This window comes from Tiliqua scincoides, chromosome 1 (genome assembly GCF_035046505.1).
Source record: "Tiliqua scincoides isolate rTilSci1 chromosome 1, rTilSci1.hap2, whole genome shotgun sequence".
Classification (NCBI taxonomy): domain Eukaryota; kingdom Metazoa; phylum Chordata; class Lepidosauria; order Squamata; family Scincidae; genus Tiliqua; species Tiliqua scincoides.
Genome location: NC_089821.1, coordinates 14,843,381 through 14,861,023, shown reverse-complemented (window position 1 = coordinate 14,861,023; position 17,643 = coordinate 14,843,381). Strand labels below are relative to the sequence as shown.

The following is a 17,643-nucleotide window of genomic DNA, read 5'->3' as shown; positions in this document are numbered from 1 at the left end:
TTATTGAAAACAATCCTGGAGATTTCAACTGTTTGGTCGCCACTAAAGTGAAGGCGCTTGTGTAGGGCGAGCAGCCCTGCCTGAGTGCCCTGGATCCTGTGGAGCTTGGCTCCGCGGATCTGCCTCCCCCCACCCCCCGCCACGCCTCCTCCACACCCCTGGCCATGCCTTCCCCACACCCCCGGCCATGCCTCCCCCTTCCCAGAACGCCTCCTCCTATGCCCCCAGACATGTCCTATCTCCCGTTCCGCAGCCTGGCAGTCACAGAGACTGCCAAGCCGCGGAACCCAGGCGCCTGCCACACGCTGGCTCAGCACCGGCCAGAGCTGAGCCAGCTCCAGCGGGAGTCTGGCAGTAAGCCCCCCAAACATGCCTTACGGCACATTTGCAACTGTGGTCCACACCGCGGAGGCGCGGCGTGGACCACAGGATCAGGCTCTGTTATTTCTCATCTCCATATAATGCTCTTAACAAGTATGTTATCTCTGGAGACACAAACCCAATTTGAAAATCACAAAATTTTCCGATGGTATTAGACTGAGTACCTGGGTATATAGAAAGATTAACCCTACGGAACCTCATTCAAATGAGGCCCCAATTCAAGAACAGATAGAACCTGTTTGCAAAACCTTTTTAAAAATTTTATGAATACATGGTCTCATAATATGGAATTCTAATTTATAATCCTTATTGCATAATGAGATTTTTTGAATTATAACACATTTTTGATGAAAACTATTCACATAGAAAACTATTCACATAGGACTTCACATAAAAAAATAATAAATCTTAAAAATTCCATTTAACTTTAAAAAATCTATTTACAATTTTTAAAAAAATCCTTTATTTTTATCTACCTTGGATTGTGCTATTAATTTGGCTTAATACTCTATGTTCCCTATCCTCTGAATGCAACTCTAGAGTAGGCATCCAAATATTTTTCTATAGGTTCCACTTCTTGCCCAAACCCAAGATGCACTAATGCAGAGAGACTAAAAGGACTGATAAGGACAAATGGACAGAAAATACTGTTGGAGTGGAGAGGTCCATGTTTCTAAGATACCTGCTCAACCCTGTAAAGACTTAATGTTGGCAACCTTCAGTCTCGAAAGACTATGGTATCGCACTCTGAATGGTGGTTCTGGAACAGCATCTAGTGTGGCTGAAAAGGCCAATTTGGGAGTGACAATCCCTTCCACACTGGGAGCAAGTGCAGTTTGTCCCTGGTCTGTCTCCCTGGCTATGGGCCTTCCTTCTTTGCCTCTTTGCCTCAGTCTGTTGGCCAAGTGTCTCTTCAAACTGGGAAAGGCCATGCTGCACAGCCTGCTTCCAAGCGGGCCGCTCAGAGGCCAGGGTTTCCCACCTGTTGAGGACCACTCCTAAGGCCTTCAGATCCCTCTTGCAGATGTCCTTGTATCGCAGCTGTGGTCTACCTGTAGGGTGCTTTCCTTGCACGAGTTCTCCATAGAGAAGATCCTTTGGGATCCGGCCGTCATCCATTCTCACAACATGACTGAGCCAACGCAGGCGTCTCTGTTTCAGCAGTGTATACATGCTAGGGATTCCAGCTCGTTCCAGGACTGTGTTGTTTGGAACTTTGTCCTGCCAGGAGATGCCAAGGATGCGTCGGAGGCAGCGCATGTGGAAAGCGTTTCCTCTCCTGTTGTGAGCAAAGAGTCCATGACTCGCTGTAGTACAGCAGTGTACTCAGGACGCAAGCTCTGTAGACCTGGATCTTGGTATGTTCCATCAGCTTCTTGTTGGACCAGACTCTTTTTGTGAGTCTGGAAAACGTGGTAGCTGCTTTACCGATGTGTCTGTTTAGCTCGGTATTGAGAGAAAGAGTGTTGGAGATTGTTGAGCCAAGGTACACAAAGTCATGGACAACCTCCAGTTCATGCGCAGAGATTGTAATGCAGGGAGGTGAGTCCACATCCTGAAACATGACCTGTGTTTTCTTCAGGCTGATTGTCAGTCCAAAATCTTGACAGGCCTTGCTAAAACGATCCATGAGCTGCTGGAGATCTTTGGCAGAGTGGTTAGTGACAGCTGCATCGTCGGCAAAGAGTAAGTCACGCAGACATTTCAGCTGGACTTTGGACTTTGCTCTCAGTCTGGAGAGGTTGAAGAGCTTTCCGTCTGATCTGGTCCAGAGATAGATGCCTTCTGTTGCAGTTCCAAAGGCATGCTTCAGCAGGACAGCAAAGAAAATTCCAAACAAGGTTGGTGCAAGAACACAGCCTTGCTTCACTCCACCTAAAGTGCTGCAAAGAGATAATCGTCACTGAGCTGCATGAAATCCTCTGTCTCTGCTGGAGAGAAGGTGGAGTACCTCAAGACATGAGGCATGCAAACATCATCACGCTATACAAGAAGAAAGGCGACAGGGGTGACTGCAACAACTACCGTGGCATCTCTCTCGTTAGCATTGTAGGAAAGTTGTTTGCCCGAGTTGCACTAAAGAGGCTCCAGGTACTTGCAGAGATCGTCTATCCAGAATTACAGTGCGGATTCCGAGCCAACAGGTCCATCACTGATATGGTATTCTCCCTTAGACAACTGCAGGAGAAATGCAGGGAACAACGACAGCCACTCTTAATAGCCTTCATAGATCTCACGAAGGCTTTCGACCTGGTCAGCAGGGACGGCCTCTTCAAGATTCTTCCCAAGATCGGATGTCCACCCAGGCTCCTCAGCATCATCGGATCTTTCCACAAGGACATGAAGGGCACTGTTGTCTTCGATGGCGCCACATCAGACCCCTCTGTAAAGACTATGGAAAGCTAAACTTACAAGTGCCTTGTTGAAAGTTTATAGCTAGATATTCCAAAGAAACAGCTTTTATTCCACTTGAAACAATGCACAGAGGCCTGTTGCTACATACTCCGTTCATACAATGAGCACACAGAGTAAACAACTGTGAGCTCAAAAGATGCATGACTTGCATGAAAAAGCAGAAATCTGTGAAAATTAATTGAAGCATGGTAGCAAACTTATAGAAATGCTTGATTGTAAGTGTAACCAGCTGACTCCAACCAGTTGAGAAAGAGACTTTCAGATGCCATTTAACAGTTTGTCTTTCTTATCTGACCATTGCTCCACCTTCTCACCCCATTTTTGTCAGTATACAGTACACAAACACAATATTTACACTGCTTATTCAAAGCTGGTTTGAAACTCTGCAAGTGCTCTTTCACATCACATCAGTTTCATTATGCCAATTGCCTCACAAATGGTGGGTGCTCAGAACATGATTTCACAGTAGTGATACCTAGGCTGAGGAACTGTTTGCCTGAGCTAATACCTAACCATCATTATTAGGAATTCACCTCTTACCTAGACCAGCAATTTTCACTTTTCTTGGCCAGCCATCTTTGTCTGTCATCTTGGCTTGGCCAACTTAGCTGGGCCAAAATCTCACGCGATCCTCAACAGGGCACCATGGAGGAAGGGCAAAAAATCAAAACTTCACATATAGGCTAATGGGTTCTGAGCTGTCTGTGACAGATCAGGAGAGAGATCTTGGGGGGGGGGGTGGACAGGTTGATGAAAGTGTCGACCCAAGGTGCGGCGGCAGTGAAGAAGGCCAATTCTATGCTTGGGATCATTAGAAAAGGTATTGAGAACAAAACGGCTAATATTATAACGCCGTTGTACAAATCTATGGTAAGGCCACACCTGGAGTATTGTGTCCAGTTCTGGTCGCCACATCTCAAAAAGGACATAGCGGAAATGGAAAAGGTGCAAAAGAGAGCGACTAAGATGGTTACTGGGCTGGGGCACCTTCCTTATGAGGAAAGGCGTTTGGGCCTCTTCAGCCTAGAAAAGAGACACCTGAGGGGGGACATGATTGAGACATACAAACTTATGCATGGGAAGGATAAAGTGGATAGAGAGATGCTCTTAACACTTTCACATAACACCAGAACCAGGGGACATCCACTAACATTGAGTGTTGGGCCGGTTAGGACAGACAAAAGATAATATTTCTTTACTCAGCGTGTGGTTGGTCTGTGGAACTCCTTGCCACAGGATGTGGTGACGACATCTGGCCTTGATGCCTTTAAAAGGGGATTGGACAAGTTTCTGGAGGAAAAGTCCATTATGGGTTACAAGCCATGATGTGTATGTGCAACCTCCTGATTTTAGAAATGGGCTATGTCAGAATGCCAATGCAAGGGAGGGCACCAGGATGCAGGTCTCTTGTTATCTGGTGTGCTCCCTGGGACATTTGGTGGGCTGCTGTGAGATACAGGAAGCTGGACTAGATGGGCCTATTGCCTGATCCAGTGGGGCTGTTCTTATGTTCTTAAGGGCACTTTGACCACGGAAAGTTTGGGAACCACTGGAGTAATGTAATAAAGTCCATATCAGGGCTTTGTGCCACCATGACAAGTGAGACAAGAGAGGACTCCCATAAAGAAGTAAGACTTTTCTTCCATCACCCTGCAAATGAATATGGTAAGCCCACACCACAGACTGATCAGATGTTCTGCCCATCACAAATAAGATCAAAAGGAGAGAAAAAAGCTGGAAAGAAAAAGATAATGAAGATTAATATTTATTTATTTTCAAACATTTAAAATATGTAATATGTAAGTACATAGACATATGCAATTAAATAATTCCTTACCATGCTTGGGCGATGAGGGGCAATTGCTTTCCCCCACTAAATGTAAGAGAATATATTGTCCCCCAAGAGGGGACAATACTTTGATATCCAGCTTATTCATAATGGCAGTGGGATGGGGAAATAGCCCTGTTTTATAGCCAAACAGAACTCTGAGCTGTATGTCTGCACCTGCAACAGGACAAGAGAGAATCCTAATTTAGAAAACTGGTCCCGGTAAAGGTTTTTCAGGGGCCCCACTAACTGCTCCTTTGTTTCTCGTTTTTCAGAAACAAAACAAAATTCCTATACTTTTATTTTCTCTTTCTTAATCCATAAGGCTGAGGTATTCAATTTTTGTGTCCCGCCTCCCTAGTGAGGCGTGGCTAGCCTCCAGGGGCATCACCAGGCATCTCAGGAAGAGAGGCTGCTCTGCTCTGCTCAGCTCCATGCGCTGCCTGCTGACTTGCTGCTTTTCTGCAGCTGTGAACGAGGTGTGTGGGGCAGTGTGAGGCTGGGAGGGCATGTGAAACATGGTGGGGGAGGTGGGAGAGAAGGCAGGCTGGGCAGGCAGGCAGGCAGAGGTGCCCCACCTCTTCATGGAGCTCTGCCCATGTGCAACCTCGCCCCCAAGGACTACATTTCCCAGTGTGCCCCTCGCCCTGGGCATCCTGGGATTGGTCAAGGCTGGAGGAGAGAAGAGTATGGAGGTACTGCATCTCATCAACACAGGGTGTGCTCCTGGCAGGCTTTAAAGTAAGTACAGGCAGTGCAGCGCTTTCCTCTGCTTGGGAAGGAAGGAGCCAGCCTGCTCCTAGTGGGGGGGGGGTGTCCAAATGACCCAACCTGCATCCCTCCGACTTGCCTGGGGGAACAGGGGTGGCATCTGCATGTTGGGTGTGTGTGTGTGAGCAACCCTCATCTACTTTGGGGTGAGTTGTAATCTTGCTGGGTGTGGCTGCAATCCTTTCCACACTTTCCTGGGAGTAAGCCCCATCGACTCAAATGGGGCTTACTTCTGAGTAGACCTACATAGGCTTGGGGGCTGTGTCAGCTTAACCAAGGATCCTCACCTTTCTCTTTTTCCTCCCCCTTCAAAAAGGGAAAAAAGCAACTCTTGATGGCTTTGTCTCCAAAAATTGATTAAAAATAAAAATCCCCATTCCTTTTTAGCCATTCCCCTTTTTGCTCCTGCCTCCTTTTGGGGGGGGGGGAGGTACTCTGTTGGCTGCTATTGTAAGATAAAAGGCACAAGCCTAGCTAGGTCTACTCAGAAGTAAATCCTATTGTGTTCAATGGCACTTACTCCCAGGAAAGTGGGGTTAGGATTCCAGTCAAACAGTCTCTAGGTCTCAGTTTGCATCAGTTTGCAACTAGCAGATACACACAAAACAAAATCTTCCCTTCCCCCAGCAAATTCATCCCTTTGCCCCTCCCTTTCCAAAACCCTCCAGGTGTACTGCTAACAAACTCAGGGCACAATCCTAACCAGGTCTACTCAGAAGTAAGGCCTATTTTGTTCAATGGGGCTTACTCTCAGGTGTGGTTAGGATTGCAGCCTCAGCGTGCTGGCAGCCTTGTTTCTAGTGTATAATTATAACACCTTCATCCCCATTTTGGGGGTAACTGAGGTGAGGTGTTGTAATGGGGAGCTACAAGGATCAGGGGAGGCGTGAGCTGGAAAAGTTCGAGAACCACTGCCGTAAGGGAACACATCCTTTAGTCACTAGGTTGTTTGGTTTCTCAAGAACTTGGTTGGATTTTAGACATGGACTAAATATTGTTGGAAATAAGAAGAGGTCTGCCAAATCTGATTAACAGCGTCCTGTTCCCACCATGGTCAGCCAGGTGCCTTGGGGAAGCCACAAGCAGGGTGTGAAGGCAATTGTCTTTTCCCAGTGCCACGTCCCAGAACTGGTCTTCAGTGGCAATCTGCTTCTTAACCTGTAGATTCCATACAGGCAAAATGACTAATAGAGTTCAAATACTCTTTAAAATGTGACTCTTCCTCTTTCCACATCCTCTGACAAAAGTCCTCTGGACTTTGACCATTTCCTGTAGTAGTGAATCCAAACATGAATTATTGGTTGTGTGGTGAAGTTCTTTGGCTTTCTGGAATCTACTGTCACTCAATTTTATTGGATGACCTTCAGTTTTAATATTGAGAGAGATGAAGAAAAACTTCCTTCTATCCACTGTCTCCATGCCAAGTGTAAATTTATAAACCTTTATCATATCACCTTTTAGTTGTCCTTTTTTCTGAATGAAAAAGCCCTGGATGCTTTAGTCTGTCCTTAGACCAGTGATTCCCAACTTGTGGGTTGGGACCCACCAGTGGGTTGCCGTCTGATTTTTGGTGGGTCACGAAACTGACAAGGAAAGTGTATTGATCCCTATGGAAACCAAAATAGAGCAACATGTGTACATTTACTCATGAGTAAGTGAACTTGCCTTGGTCCACTGCAAAGGGGAACACAAGGCCACCAGAATGGTCTAGATCTGATGAATATGGAGCTTAGCACCACTCCAGGAGGCAATTCCCCCTTCCCACAACAATTAAAATAATAAAAACAGCTGGTAAAGTGAAACGTTTTAAAAATCTCATAAAGCTAGATGGGTTCCGATAGAGTGTCATTTTAGAAAGTGGGTCCCAATGCTAAAAAGTTTGGGAACCACTGCCTTAGATAGGAAGTATTCCGACACCCTGATTATTTTGATCCCCCTCTTCTGCACTTTGTCCAGCTCTCCAATATCCTTTTTGACCGGAACTGTACAGACTATTTCAAATGTGACTGTCCCATAGATTCATATAAAGTTCTCATGATACTGAAATGTTTTGGGTCTAAAGGCCTCTGGGCACTCAAAAGGTACAAAAAGATGTCCTTAATGCAAAAATATCCTAAAGTATCCACTAATATCTGGTTGCTTTTCAGAAGGTAAGAAATAAAACCTAGCTCCTCTGGCAATAGATCTAGACTTCTCTAAGGAAGAGCCTGTGGCAGGGGGCACCCCAAAATTTTCCAGTGCCTGACACCAGGCATCAAATGTTGTCTCCTCATCCTCTGCCACTCACCCTTTCTCCCTGATCTGGTGGTGCGCAGCTGTGGTCTGTTACATCCAGCCAGGAGGCAGATGTTGAATTGGTGCATCTTTTCCTCTTCCTTTCCCGCCGATTTGAAAAGGAAGGAAGCAGGAGAGAGTATGGAGGAGAGTGGCGTGTTAGAGTCTTCTGCTTTCATAGCATCAGTGGCTACCATTCAATGACCTGGCAAGTAAGAGGTTGAGCAACTGGATGAGAGCCTGCTCAGCCCACAGAGTAGCCCAGCACTGCTGGGATCCTAAAGAATTGAATGGAAAGGCATGGGGCAAGCCCCTTTCTACACCATCAACAATGATAGCAGGTGAAAAGTCAGCAGCTTCCATCCCCATCTCAGTTCACCTTGCAATGAGGCTGGCTCTGACCTGTAGGTAGTGGTGTAGCTAGAGGGGGTGCAAAGCACTAAGTTTGCAGGCGACTGAGTGTACCATGCAAACGGCCCATCCCCGTCATTTTGCTCCCGCCACCTGGAATGGCTCAGAAGGTGAGGGCCTATTTGCACAGTACATTCAAACACCTGCAAAACTTAGAGCTTTGCACCCTCTCTAGCTACACCAAAATTTGGGTGCCTTTGGGGCCCAAAATATGGGCCCAATCCTAACCGTCTTCTGCAGCTCTGTGTAGGACATGCCCCATTGGTATGGCTTGTATCAAGGCTGGAAAGTTGTGTCTGGTAATAAAGGAAGATGCATAAGGCTATTTTGGATTAAAGATATTTCTAGCAATTTTGGGATGTTCACCCCATCCCCTTTGTTTTTGGTAATATAATTGCACAGCCTTCTTTATTATTTTTTTGCTGCCTGCACCATCTCTCACTCTTACCTGCCAAGGCACAAAGGAGCTTTCACCTCTTAATTTCAAATAGCTTCCATTTCTATGCACTGGGTAATTAACTTTTACAACATTGTCGATGTTGTAATAATAATCCCACAATAATCTCCAATAGCAAATTTGCTTTACCTTGTGCTGCTCTCTCCATGATGAAAAGCTTGCCCTGCCTTGCTGTCAGTGTTGCTTTTGAAGTCAGTTTATCAAGATCAGAAGAACTTGGTATTAGTAACTCAGTAATGAGTGAGGCCTTTGCTGAAGCTGCATGAATAAACAGTATGAGCAGAATGGTTATCATTCTGTGAGCTGATGACTGCTGAAGATGTACTGATTCCTTGCAGAATATACAGAGGAACTGAAAGAGGGCAAAATTAACAGCAACATTGGTTTGCTAGCAGATCATAGAGTTTAATTTTACAACCTGTGGTTCTGTAATTTTTTGTAGAAATAAATTTGATATCATAATATTACCTATATGTTTTAAATAAATGCATATCATGTATTGTGGGTAACCTACATTGTGTCACTTAGTGGAGGGGGAACTCTATTACCATTAGCAGGAAGGCCTGGCCTCACTCAGTTTCTGCCTGTTTTAAACAAAACTTGGTTGAAATAATGTGGCGTAAAGCCTCCTGTACTCTAGTAAGCAAACTGCTGTTGAATCTTTCTGAGAATACTGCAGATGCAGCAAAGCCAGGCAGCCTGGCTGTCAGTGCTTGTGCTGGTTCTGAGTTTGGGGAAGGTAATCACAGGGAAAAGGGAGGGAGCCCTGGGAAGTTACTGACTAAATGAAGTAAGAATTTTAAAGCATTTCATATACTGAAACACGCTACAGAAGTGGCAAACTCATCATGCTAAAAGGACCATGAATCACCCTAGTGAGACTCAGTACATCACTATGTAACAACACAAATCAATTTCATTTAATGATGAATGGTTCAATAAGTTAACTTTAAGTAACTCCTGTCTTCTGTTCTAATTAATTAAAAACATGTTGAATGAAGATTGCACATAATTTTTTTGGTCAGGTATTTCTATATTGGGATTGTGGAAACTCTCTCTCTCTCTCTCTCTCTCTCTCTCTCTCTCTCTCTCTCTCTGTGTTAAAGTCAGCTGATGGTTTTTACTGCCTTCCAAAGAAAAAACGTGGGGTTTTTTTTGCCAGTATAATGGAGTTTGGATTAATCTCAACAGGAATATTTTAATATTAGATAAAACTGAAATGAAAAACAGATTGAAATGTTAATTAAGTTGGACAACATAAGAGAGTTTCAGATGCATGTTATTATGACTTGAGTATATCAAATGCATTTGCAGATTTTTCAGATCTGCTGAAGAATAAGAATCTGCCCATTTCCATGTCGGCTTGGTATATATGAGAATACTTGGGACTAGTTTCACCTGTGAAGCACCAGCACTGTCCAAGTCCACCTGACCAGTTCATGAGCACTCTTTTTCCAAAGGTAAATAAACACAAAATGCTTTTGTGTGAGATACAGTCAAATAGTGAGATTTTAAAGTTCTAAGATAGCACTTATCATTCAATGCAGTTGAATACACCACAAAAAATATATTGTAAATGTTTTTCATGCAGAAGGGGCACTCTGTACAGGGCACTGAATTTGGGTGTTCTCTTTTTATTGGTCAATTCTGATTATAAATTTAAATCTTTTGAATGGCACACTGTTTATCATTTGAATTATCTGGATTTTGAATTATGATTCAGATTCAGGAAACTTTTACTGACATAAAACATAAAAACATAGAACAATACACTTAAACCTTAAAACAGCCTCCATAAATCAAACCAATACATCGCCCTTACTCACTTATACCGTGTCTCCTCAAAATTAAATAAATTTCACCACCTGGCGTGTACATTTCTCATCCTTTCCTAATAGCAAATGACGTAGCACAAGGTCCTCTGACCCACAAATGGAGGACAAAAGCAGCTTGGGCAACTGTAAACCCAGATTGTGAAACCATTTGCAAGTTAGGATCATATGTGGAAGAGATTCAGTGTCCAGAGAGTTGGCAACTACACACCCTTGCTTTCACACTCAGGCCACTGTATCTCCCCGATGTAAAATTAGATGGCATAATGTTGCAACGCACCAGGGAGAAGGCTCTCTGTTCCTGTGAGTTAAATAGGAAGTATAAGTAAGCGGACCAAGATTGGAAAAAGCGAAAACTGGAGGGGTGAACAGGTCGTGGATGCTCTTGCTGCTCTATATCCTCCAGTCGGGTTTTCAAAGTTTTAAATGCCAGCTCTGGAGAGAGGGCTCCTAACAGATCAGATTTTGGATTATGTACAAGATTAAAAGCTTTTTTGCTTTTCAATAGTGCTCAGTACCTGGCTGTAAATTGGGGGGGGGGGAAGAGAAAAGGAGAGCATGGTTTATTTTTTGCAAGCATTATAAAGTCTCAGAGCCCAATCCTGAGCTCCTGGGGCACGCAGCTGTGGCGGCACCAAAAACGGCTGCTGTCACACCCTGCGCACCCACAGCAGCTGCAGGCAGCACCTTGGAAGAAGGGGACTTTTGCTCCCTTCCCCTGGGGTAAAGGGAGTAGCCCTGCAATGGTAAGAGCTTTCGTGTCAGGCGCCAAGCCTGATGTGAAAGCTCAGGATCCAGTGGAGTGTTGCTCCACCAGTCCTGCCTCCCTCCCTCCCTGCTCCCTCCCCTGGCACACCACCCCCACCCTTTCCCCCTCCCACCTGCCCATGATGCCTCCCCCCTCTGCCCGCCTCCCCCCTCCACAGAACGCCTCCTCCGCCTCCCCCCCGCCCCTGCTTTCCTCTCCGCAGCTTGGCGGTCCGTGCGACTGCTGAGTGGCGGAGGCCAGGTGCCTGGCTGGTGCTAGCCTAGTGCCAGCCAGTGCTGGGCTAGCATAGGTGCTCGCCTGGCGTTAGAGTTCGCAAACGTGCCATAAGGCATGTTTGCAACATTGTGTGCTGGCAGCAAGCCGGTGTGTCAAGCTCAGAATTGAGCTCTCGGTCCTGAATACATGAAGGAAGACTAGGTGATGGCACAGAGTGAAGTTTAGTCACCACTGCGTAACTGCAGAGCAATGGTGTAGCTGGACGGGGTGCAAAGCACTAAGTTTTGCAGGGAGCCTCACTGCAGTGTGCAAGCGGCCCATTCCCTTTGGTGCAAACGCCTTCGTTTTGCTCCCACTGCCCGGAATGGCTCTGAGGGAAAGGTGCCCCTTGCACACTGCAGTGCAGCTCCCTGCAAAACTTAGTGCTTTGCACCCCCTCTAGCTCCACCACTGCTACAGAGAATTCTTTTGCATCAAGGATTGGGACAAAGGACTTCCAGAACAAACAGCCTTCAGTTCCCGCATCTCTTTTTAATAAAATGAAGTAATGGAAAAAATGCTAATTTTATTCCTGTGGGGTCTAGTAACTACCAGTGGACTTTTTTTGAAGTCTGATACAACTGCTAAATCACACTGCTGAAGCTGGTTATTAATTCCAAGTTCTTTGTTCGCTGGAGAGAGAGAACTGCATTTATTTATGATGTTTTTCTACCACCTTTTCAGCACATCAGAGTACAGGCGTGTTGCTTGAGCAGCCTGAATAAGTGTGTTGAAAATCTCAGATTTTCCTCTCCTTCTTAAAAAAAACCTCTTTGGACCTTCCTATCACCCAAGGAGACTCTTGAGTTGCAACATCTTGAAAGGTCTGCTGAGTCATTTGGATGCACTAGTCATGCTTGCTGCCTCATAGTTATTGTTGTTTATTGTTTGCTCTTCCTCTTCTTTCCCAAATGACAGGAAAACAAAGACTTGGCTTTCAGTTAGCTCATTGGACCATAAGCCCACCTGACTCCCAAATGGGAAAGTCAAGGGCTCAAGTCACCTTTCTCATATCCAATAGCACAGGTAGAACCTGGTTAACGTTTGCAGGTTATAGAAGGTTCGTATCCACAGGAGGGTAACTGCCTGTGAGACTAGGTGTTCAGTGTTCAGACTAAGATCCTGAACTTGCTCAAGAACTTAGGGTACGGAATGTATATGGCAAGTCACATTAGCATTTGATTTTATTTCAGCTTGCCTTTTAACCTCTGTGCCATTTTTCCTCTGCCTTTCTCTGATTCATCAAGCATCTTAATTTTTGCTTTTACTTCACTTGTCTCATGTTCATGCATTTAAAAAAAACAAAACTTTTATTATTACTATTTTTATCAGTTCACTGTGGTTGCCCTGTCTCTCAAGACTGTCCAGCTTTAAAGAAACGCTCGGGGATGTTGGGGTGCTCCATTATACAAGGAGGGAGGTTTCCCCAAGGCAGCCTCTTTCTGTCTGAGTTTCCCTGGGCTTGGATGGAGGCAGTTTAACTATCCCATTTTCAGGAAGGGACAGGCTGGAAGTGAGTGCCAGCTTTTACATGCTGTGCTCTGTGCCCCATCCATCTACTACCACAATAAGGAAACATTTTGGGGTGCAGTGGCATGATTGAGTTATATACCTTCATCACTAGAAAACTGTATCTTACAGGAAGTGCAAGGATTTAATCCAGCACAAAATGGATTTATAATGCCCCCTCCAACAAACATGGATAAGAAACTAGTTACAAAATGGATTTCACTGATATTTTGCCAGCTGAATCACCCACACATGCATTCTCCTGAAGCTGTGAACAGAAACTATATACCTGTAACCTGTACTGTACATGAGTATCTCTCCGTGCACAATTGAGGCTCTTAAATTTTGCCAGATCCCCAGTTACAGCTACAGAGCTGTTGTACACACATAGGCTCTGTTCACAACTTCAGGGGACCGTGGGCGGGGGGGGGGGGGGGAATAGAGTCAGTAAAGAGGTCCATTACAGTCACATTAATATCAAACCTTCCTAAGTTGCTACTTGGGAGATTTCCAAAAGAATGACTCTAGCTGGCTGGATATTTTCTGAGACTTTTTAAGAAAAACCAGAGAAAAGTCAGAAAATGAGGAACAGTGTTTTTTAAAGATAGAAAAAAAGGGAACATGTTGAAGTGCTGGTTTTGATCTATTTCGTTTTAAATGGGCAGGGGCTAACTGACTTCTCCCACAACAGCGATTCCTAAACTGTGGGGCTGTGGCCCACCAGTGAGTCATGACCTAATTTATGGTGGTTTGCAAAACTGACAGGGTAGATTCTCACTGATGTCAGTAGTTCTCACTGTGAGCTGTGGTTCCCCAGGGAGCTGCTGAAATCAGCCAGGGTAGCCACGGAATCCTTGCAAATAACTCGCTGTCCTATACAATGTATGGAATTGTCAGGGATGGAAAAATCCAGCATGGCTTGACTCAAGTTGAGTTACAGAGTCACTACCCTGCACGACTTGATTCAAAAAAGAGTCCTAATGGGGCACTTTCCAAATCACCCTTTAATGACTCTAAAAGACTCGAGTCGAGTCGAGTCGCCTCTCCCCTTCAAAAAGCCTGCTGCAGATAAAATGGGGCTGCTGCTGGGCTCTGTGTATATGTTGGAGTTTTCTTTGAACACTCCCCTGGTGTTGGGAGGGATGGGAGGCACTGCGAGATAGTGGAACAGAAGGGAGGTGGGTTATGCGCAGCAGCTGGGAGGTTTACCAAGACTATCTGATCCTTGGCAGCCCTACTCAGAAGTAGTCCCACTGTAGCCAGTCATTCAATGAGGTTTCTAGCTCCCCATCAGCCATGGTGGAAAGCGTGATTGCTATGAACTGCTTTCCCAGCCAATCATAAGGCAAGAACCCCCTTGGGCGCCTCCTCCTGCTCTCCCTCAGCCAATGAAAATATGAGAATGCCCATCCTTTGTCCAATGATCATCCATTCCTTCCTTCCTATCAGAGATGGGAAAAGATAACCCAGTCCCACCTCCCCCCTCTGCTCGCATTAACCCTTTCCTGACTCCTGGCTGGAACCCTTTCCTGACTCCTCCCTGCCCATAGGAATGCTGGCTCCATGAGGATTTTCAGACCACAAAAACAGTAAGCAAGCATACCCAGAATACAGGTATACTCGAGTCAGCAAGCATGGGGATGAGTGCCAAGTCAGGGGGGCCCTAACTTGAGTCTTTTTCAGAGTCTTCCACGTGGCGTGACTCACGAGTTGCCGAGTCACCCAAAATCAAGCATTTTCATGACTCGAGTGAGTCACTGACTTGAGTTTCCAACCCTGAGAATTGTAACTCTAATGGAAAGCTGCAGCCAATGGTCCAGTAGGTCAAAAGAGCTGCCAACCAAAAAAGTTTGGGAACCACTGGGCTATGTGCATCAAGGGTTAAACATTCTGCTACTTAGGGGGAGCACTGCTGCCCAATCACCATTATAGTCACAGAGGCTAGAGCAGTTGGTAAACTGAAACTTTTTTTTAAGGTGAATCCCAATGCTAAAAACCACTGTTCCACATGGATCTACCGGGCATTGATAATAATCTTCTGGGACCCTTCTCCATACCCTTACTTTCAGGAGTCAGGTGAATGGCTACTAAAGAAAGGGCCTTTCCTGAGGTGGCCCCCTGCCTCTGGAATATCTTCTCTAATGAGTTTTGCCTTCATCATCATTATCATTGAAGTAATAGTAAGCCTGGTCGGTTTAGCTAAGGACTGACTTAATGTCAAGGGCTTTTCTTATTTGTGTCCTGTACTGCTGATTTTCATATGCTACTGCTGCATGCTTTATCTTACCGCTTTTCATTTTAGGATACTTTTATTGTTGTTATTTTAAATATTTTGCATCATGAGCCATTCCAGGCTCCTCCAAACCCTGGCCTGGGGGCTGGATTTGGGGTTGGGGGTAAGCCTTCTGCTCTGTGAGCAGAGCTTACCGTTCTGCCTCCATGTGGCTCATATTCCAAGTAGATCTGGGCACCGGGGTGCTCTGGGCAGTTGTGTCTGCTGGGATGTCCTATTGCACAGAATTCTGGGATGACGGGCAACAGACGCGACTGCCCAGAGTGTCCTGGTGCTGAGATCTACTTGGCACTGGGACGGGCCATGCAGTATGAGCCATTTAGTTTACCATTGGACAGCTGTCATGAGTTTGGTGACCGCTGAGCCATCCTAATGACTTTTTATTTTGGAATTGTAAAAATATTTTAAATCATTGGTTCTCAAACTTTTAGCATCAGGACCCACTTTTTAGAATACGAATCTGTCAGGACCCACAAGAAGTGATATCATGACCAGACAAGGAAGAGTTTTAACAATCCTAGGCTGCAATCCTACCCACACTTACCCAGGAGTAAGCCCCATTGACTATCATTGTTAAAAGCATATACAGAGTAGCCTGTTAAAAGCACAGATCTGTAACATTTCCTCAAATGCAGTCACATACCATGGTAGCATCAAGTCTAGTATATTAAAATTAAAATATTGAAATGAATAGGGACCCATCTGAAATTGGCCTACAACCCACCTAGTGAGTCCCAACCCACAGTTTGAAAAACACTGTTTTAAATGAATAAAGTATGGGATAGCTACGACTTCAATTTTCAGTAGGTGGCGTGGCAGTCAGCCAAACAACATGTGACATTTTTATAGTGTTATCAGAGCTGATGGGCTCAGCTTTTCTTTAACTGATAACAATGAAATCTTGGAGCCTGGTTAAAAACTTGGCCATCAAGGGTCCTTAATCCAGCTTCTGCTGTTTAAAATAGGAAGTGTGAAAGATCCTACCTTTGAAAACTTTTAATTAGATTTAAATTATTGTAAGCCATCTCGGGGGCTTTTTTAAAGCCTGAATGAATGATTGAATGAACACACACACACACACACACACACACACACACACACACAGTAGAAGCAGGCATACAACCCAGGGGAAGAGCCATAAACTTATGTCAGATCTTTCCAGCAGTAATTTAAACACCAAACTTCAACTGGTGAGGCGTGAACCATTTAATGGATGGGCTTTGTAGTATTTCCCATGGCCAACTGCCAGTGCAGAAACACCCATAGGGAGTGTTTATACATGTGTCTCCTTCCAAGAAAAATGCAGGTATGCAAAATATCTGGCGTGGTTTAGCTATTGCCCTGTCTTCTTTAGAAGGAAGCCTCAAACCCTTCCTAAATTTTTCAGAACTGGGCTCAGAAATATAAGAGAGAACATGACTCAAATTCTCCACCAGCTTTTGTGCTATTTCAAAAGATTCAAAACAGGCAAGCTAGCTACATAGGAATGACTATTCCTTTCTGGGGGCCATGAAGTGCTGTGAATGGAAGTAAGCAAAAAATTCTGAATTAAAATCTCCATACAAAGGGAGTAATCTCTTTTCTTATACGCTTGCCCTGTGGCTGTGATCATAAACCAGCAAACCCTGAAGCATTTATTTCAAGGTAGCTGCAGGATGAGAAGGGGGGACTGAAAATGATTGCAAAGTTGTTGAAATCAGCTCTTCCAAGTGAATGCTAATGTTTAAATAAATGGACACTTGGAGGTATTAATAATTCATGCTGTACTGCTTCTTGAATCACCGAAGGAGTTGAAGGTATAGGATGTGATGAAAAAGCATGAGGGTTTTAGGACCCATGAGAGAATCTCAGGGCAGGAAGTGAAATCTATAAGCCAGCAAGAGTCCAAGCATTAACATCAGAGCTTGTGCAGAGCCTAGGAGAGAAGGACTGACACAGAGAAGAGGGCTGGTTTAGGCTGGAAGCATCCTGGACCCAGCAGAGTCATGGATTTCTTTCTGCAGCTGGTGCTCTCTCTTCAGCTAGTGCTCTGGGCTTCCTCACTAGGTAAGGCACTCAGTTGCTGGTGCTCCCTGCATCTCTCCTTATGCAATTTAATTCTTTTTATTTCACCTTTTGGAAATTGAAAAAAAGTCAACTGTTAGACGGCAATAATTTATAAGAAGCTCATAAAGCGGCTGTCACAATGGGCCCGCTGCTTGTCCCCTCCAAAGAGACTTCGGTTGTGGACATGTTGTCACGAAATATACTTTTTGGAAAGGCTTTAATGAGAGATGGGCTGCAAAGCCTGGAAACAGATTCAGAAAGCAGGCAGTGATTCAAGAATGAAACACATTGCCATATCTTATGCTGGTGCTGAACATGTTTTTGCCTCTTTCTTTGGTGGCTGTGGACAGATGCTGTATTGCCATCGGGTGTTTTTTGGGGGACACTGAAATACAGGGGGAA

At 45.0% G+C, this 17,643-nt stretch overlaps 1 protein-coding gene across 1 annotated transcript in view; it reads left to right on the top strand.

Moving 5' to 3' along the window:
• Positions 1–230: 230 nt before the first annotated feature.
• The window catches only part of LTK (leukocyte receptor tyrosine kinase), a 147,125-nt gene continuing 129,712 nt past the window's right edge, over positions 231–17,643 (top strand). Inside the window, exon 1 of the mRNA XM_066613728.1 lies at positions 231–354. Coding sequence (XP_066469825.1) covers positions 231–354 — 124 coding nt within the window. The remainder of the gene's footprint in view (positions 355–17,643) is intronic.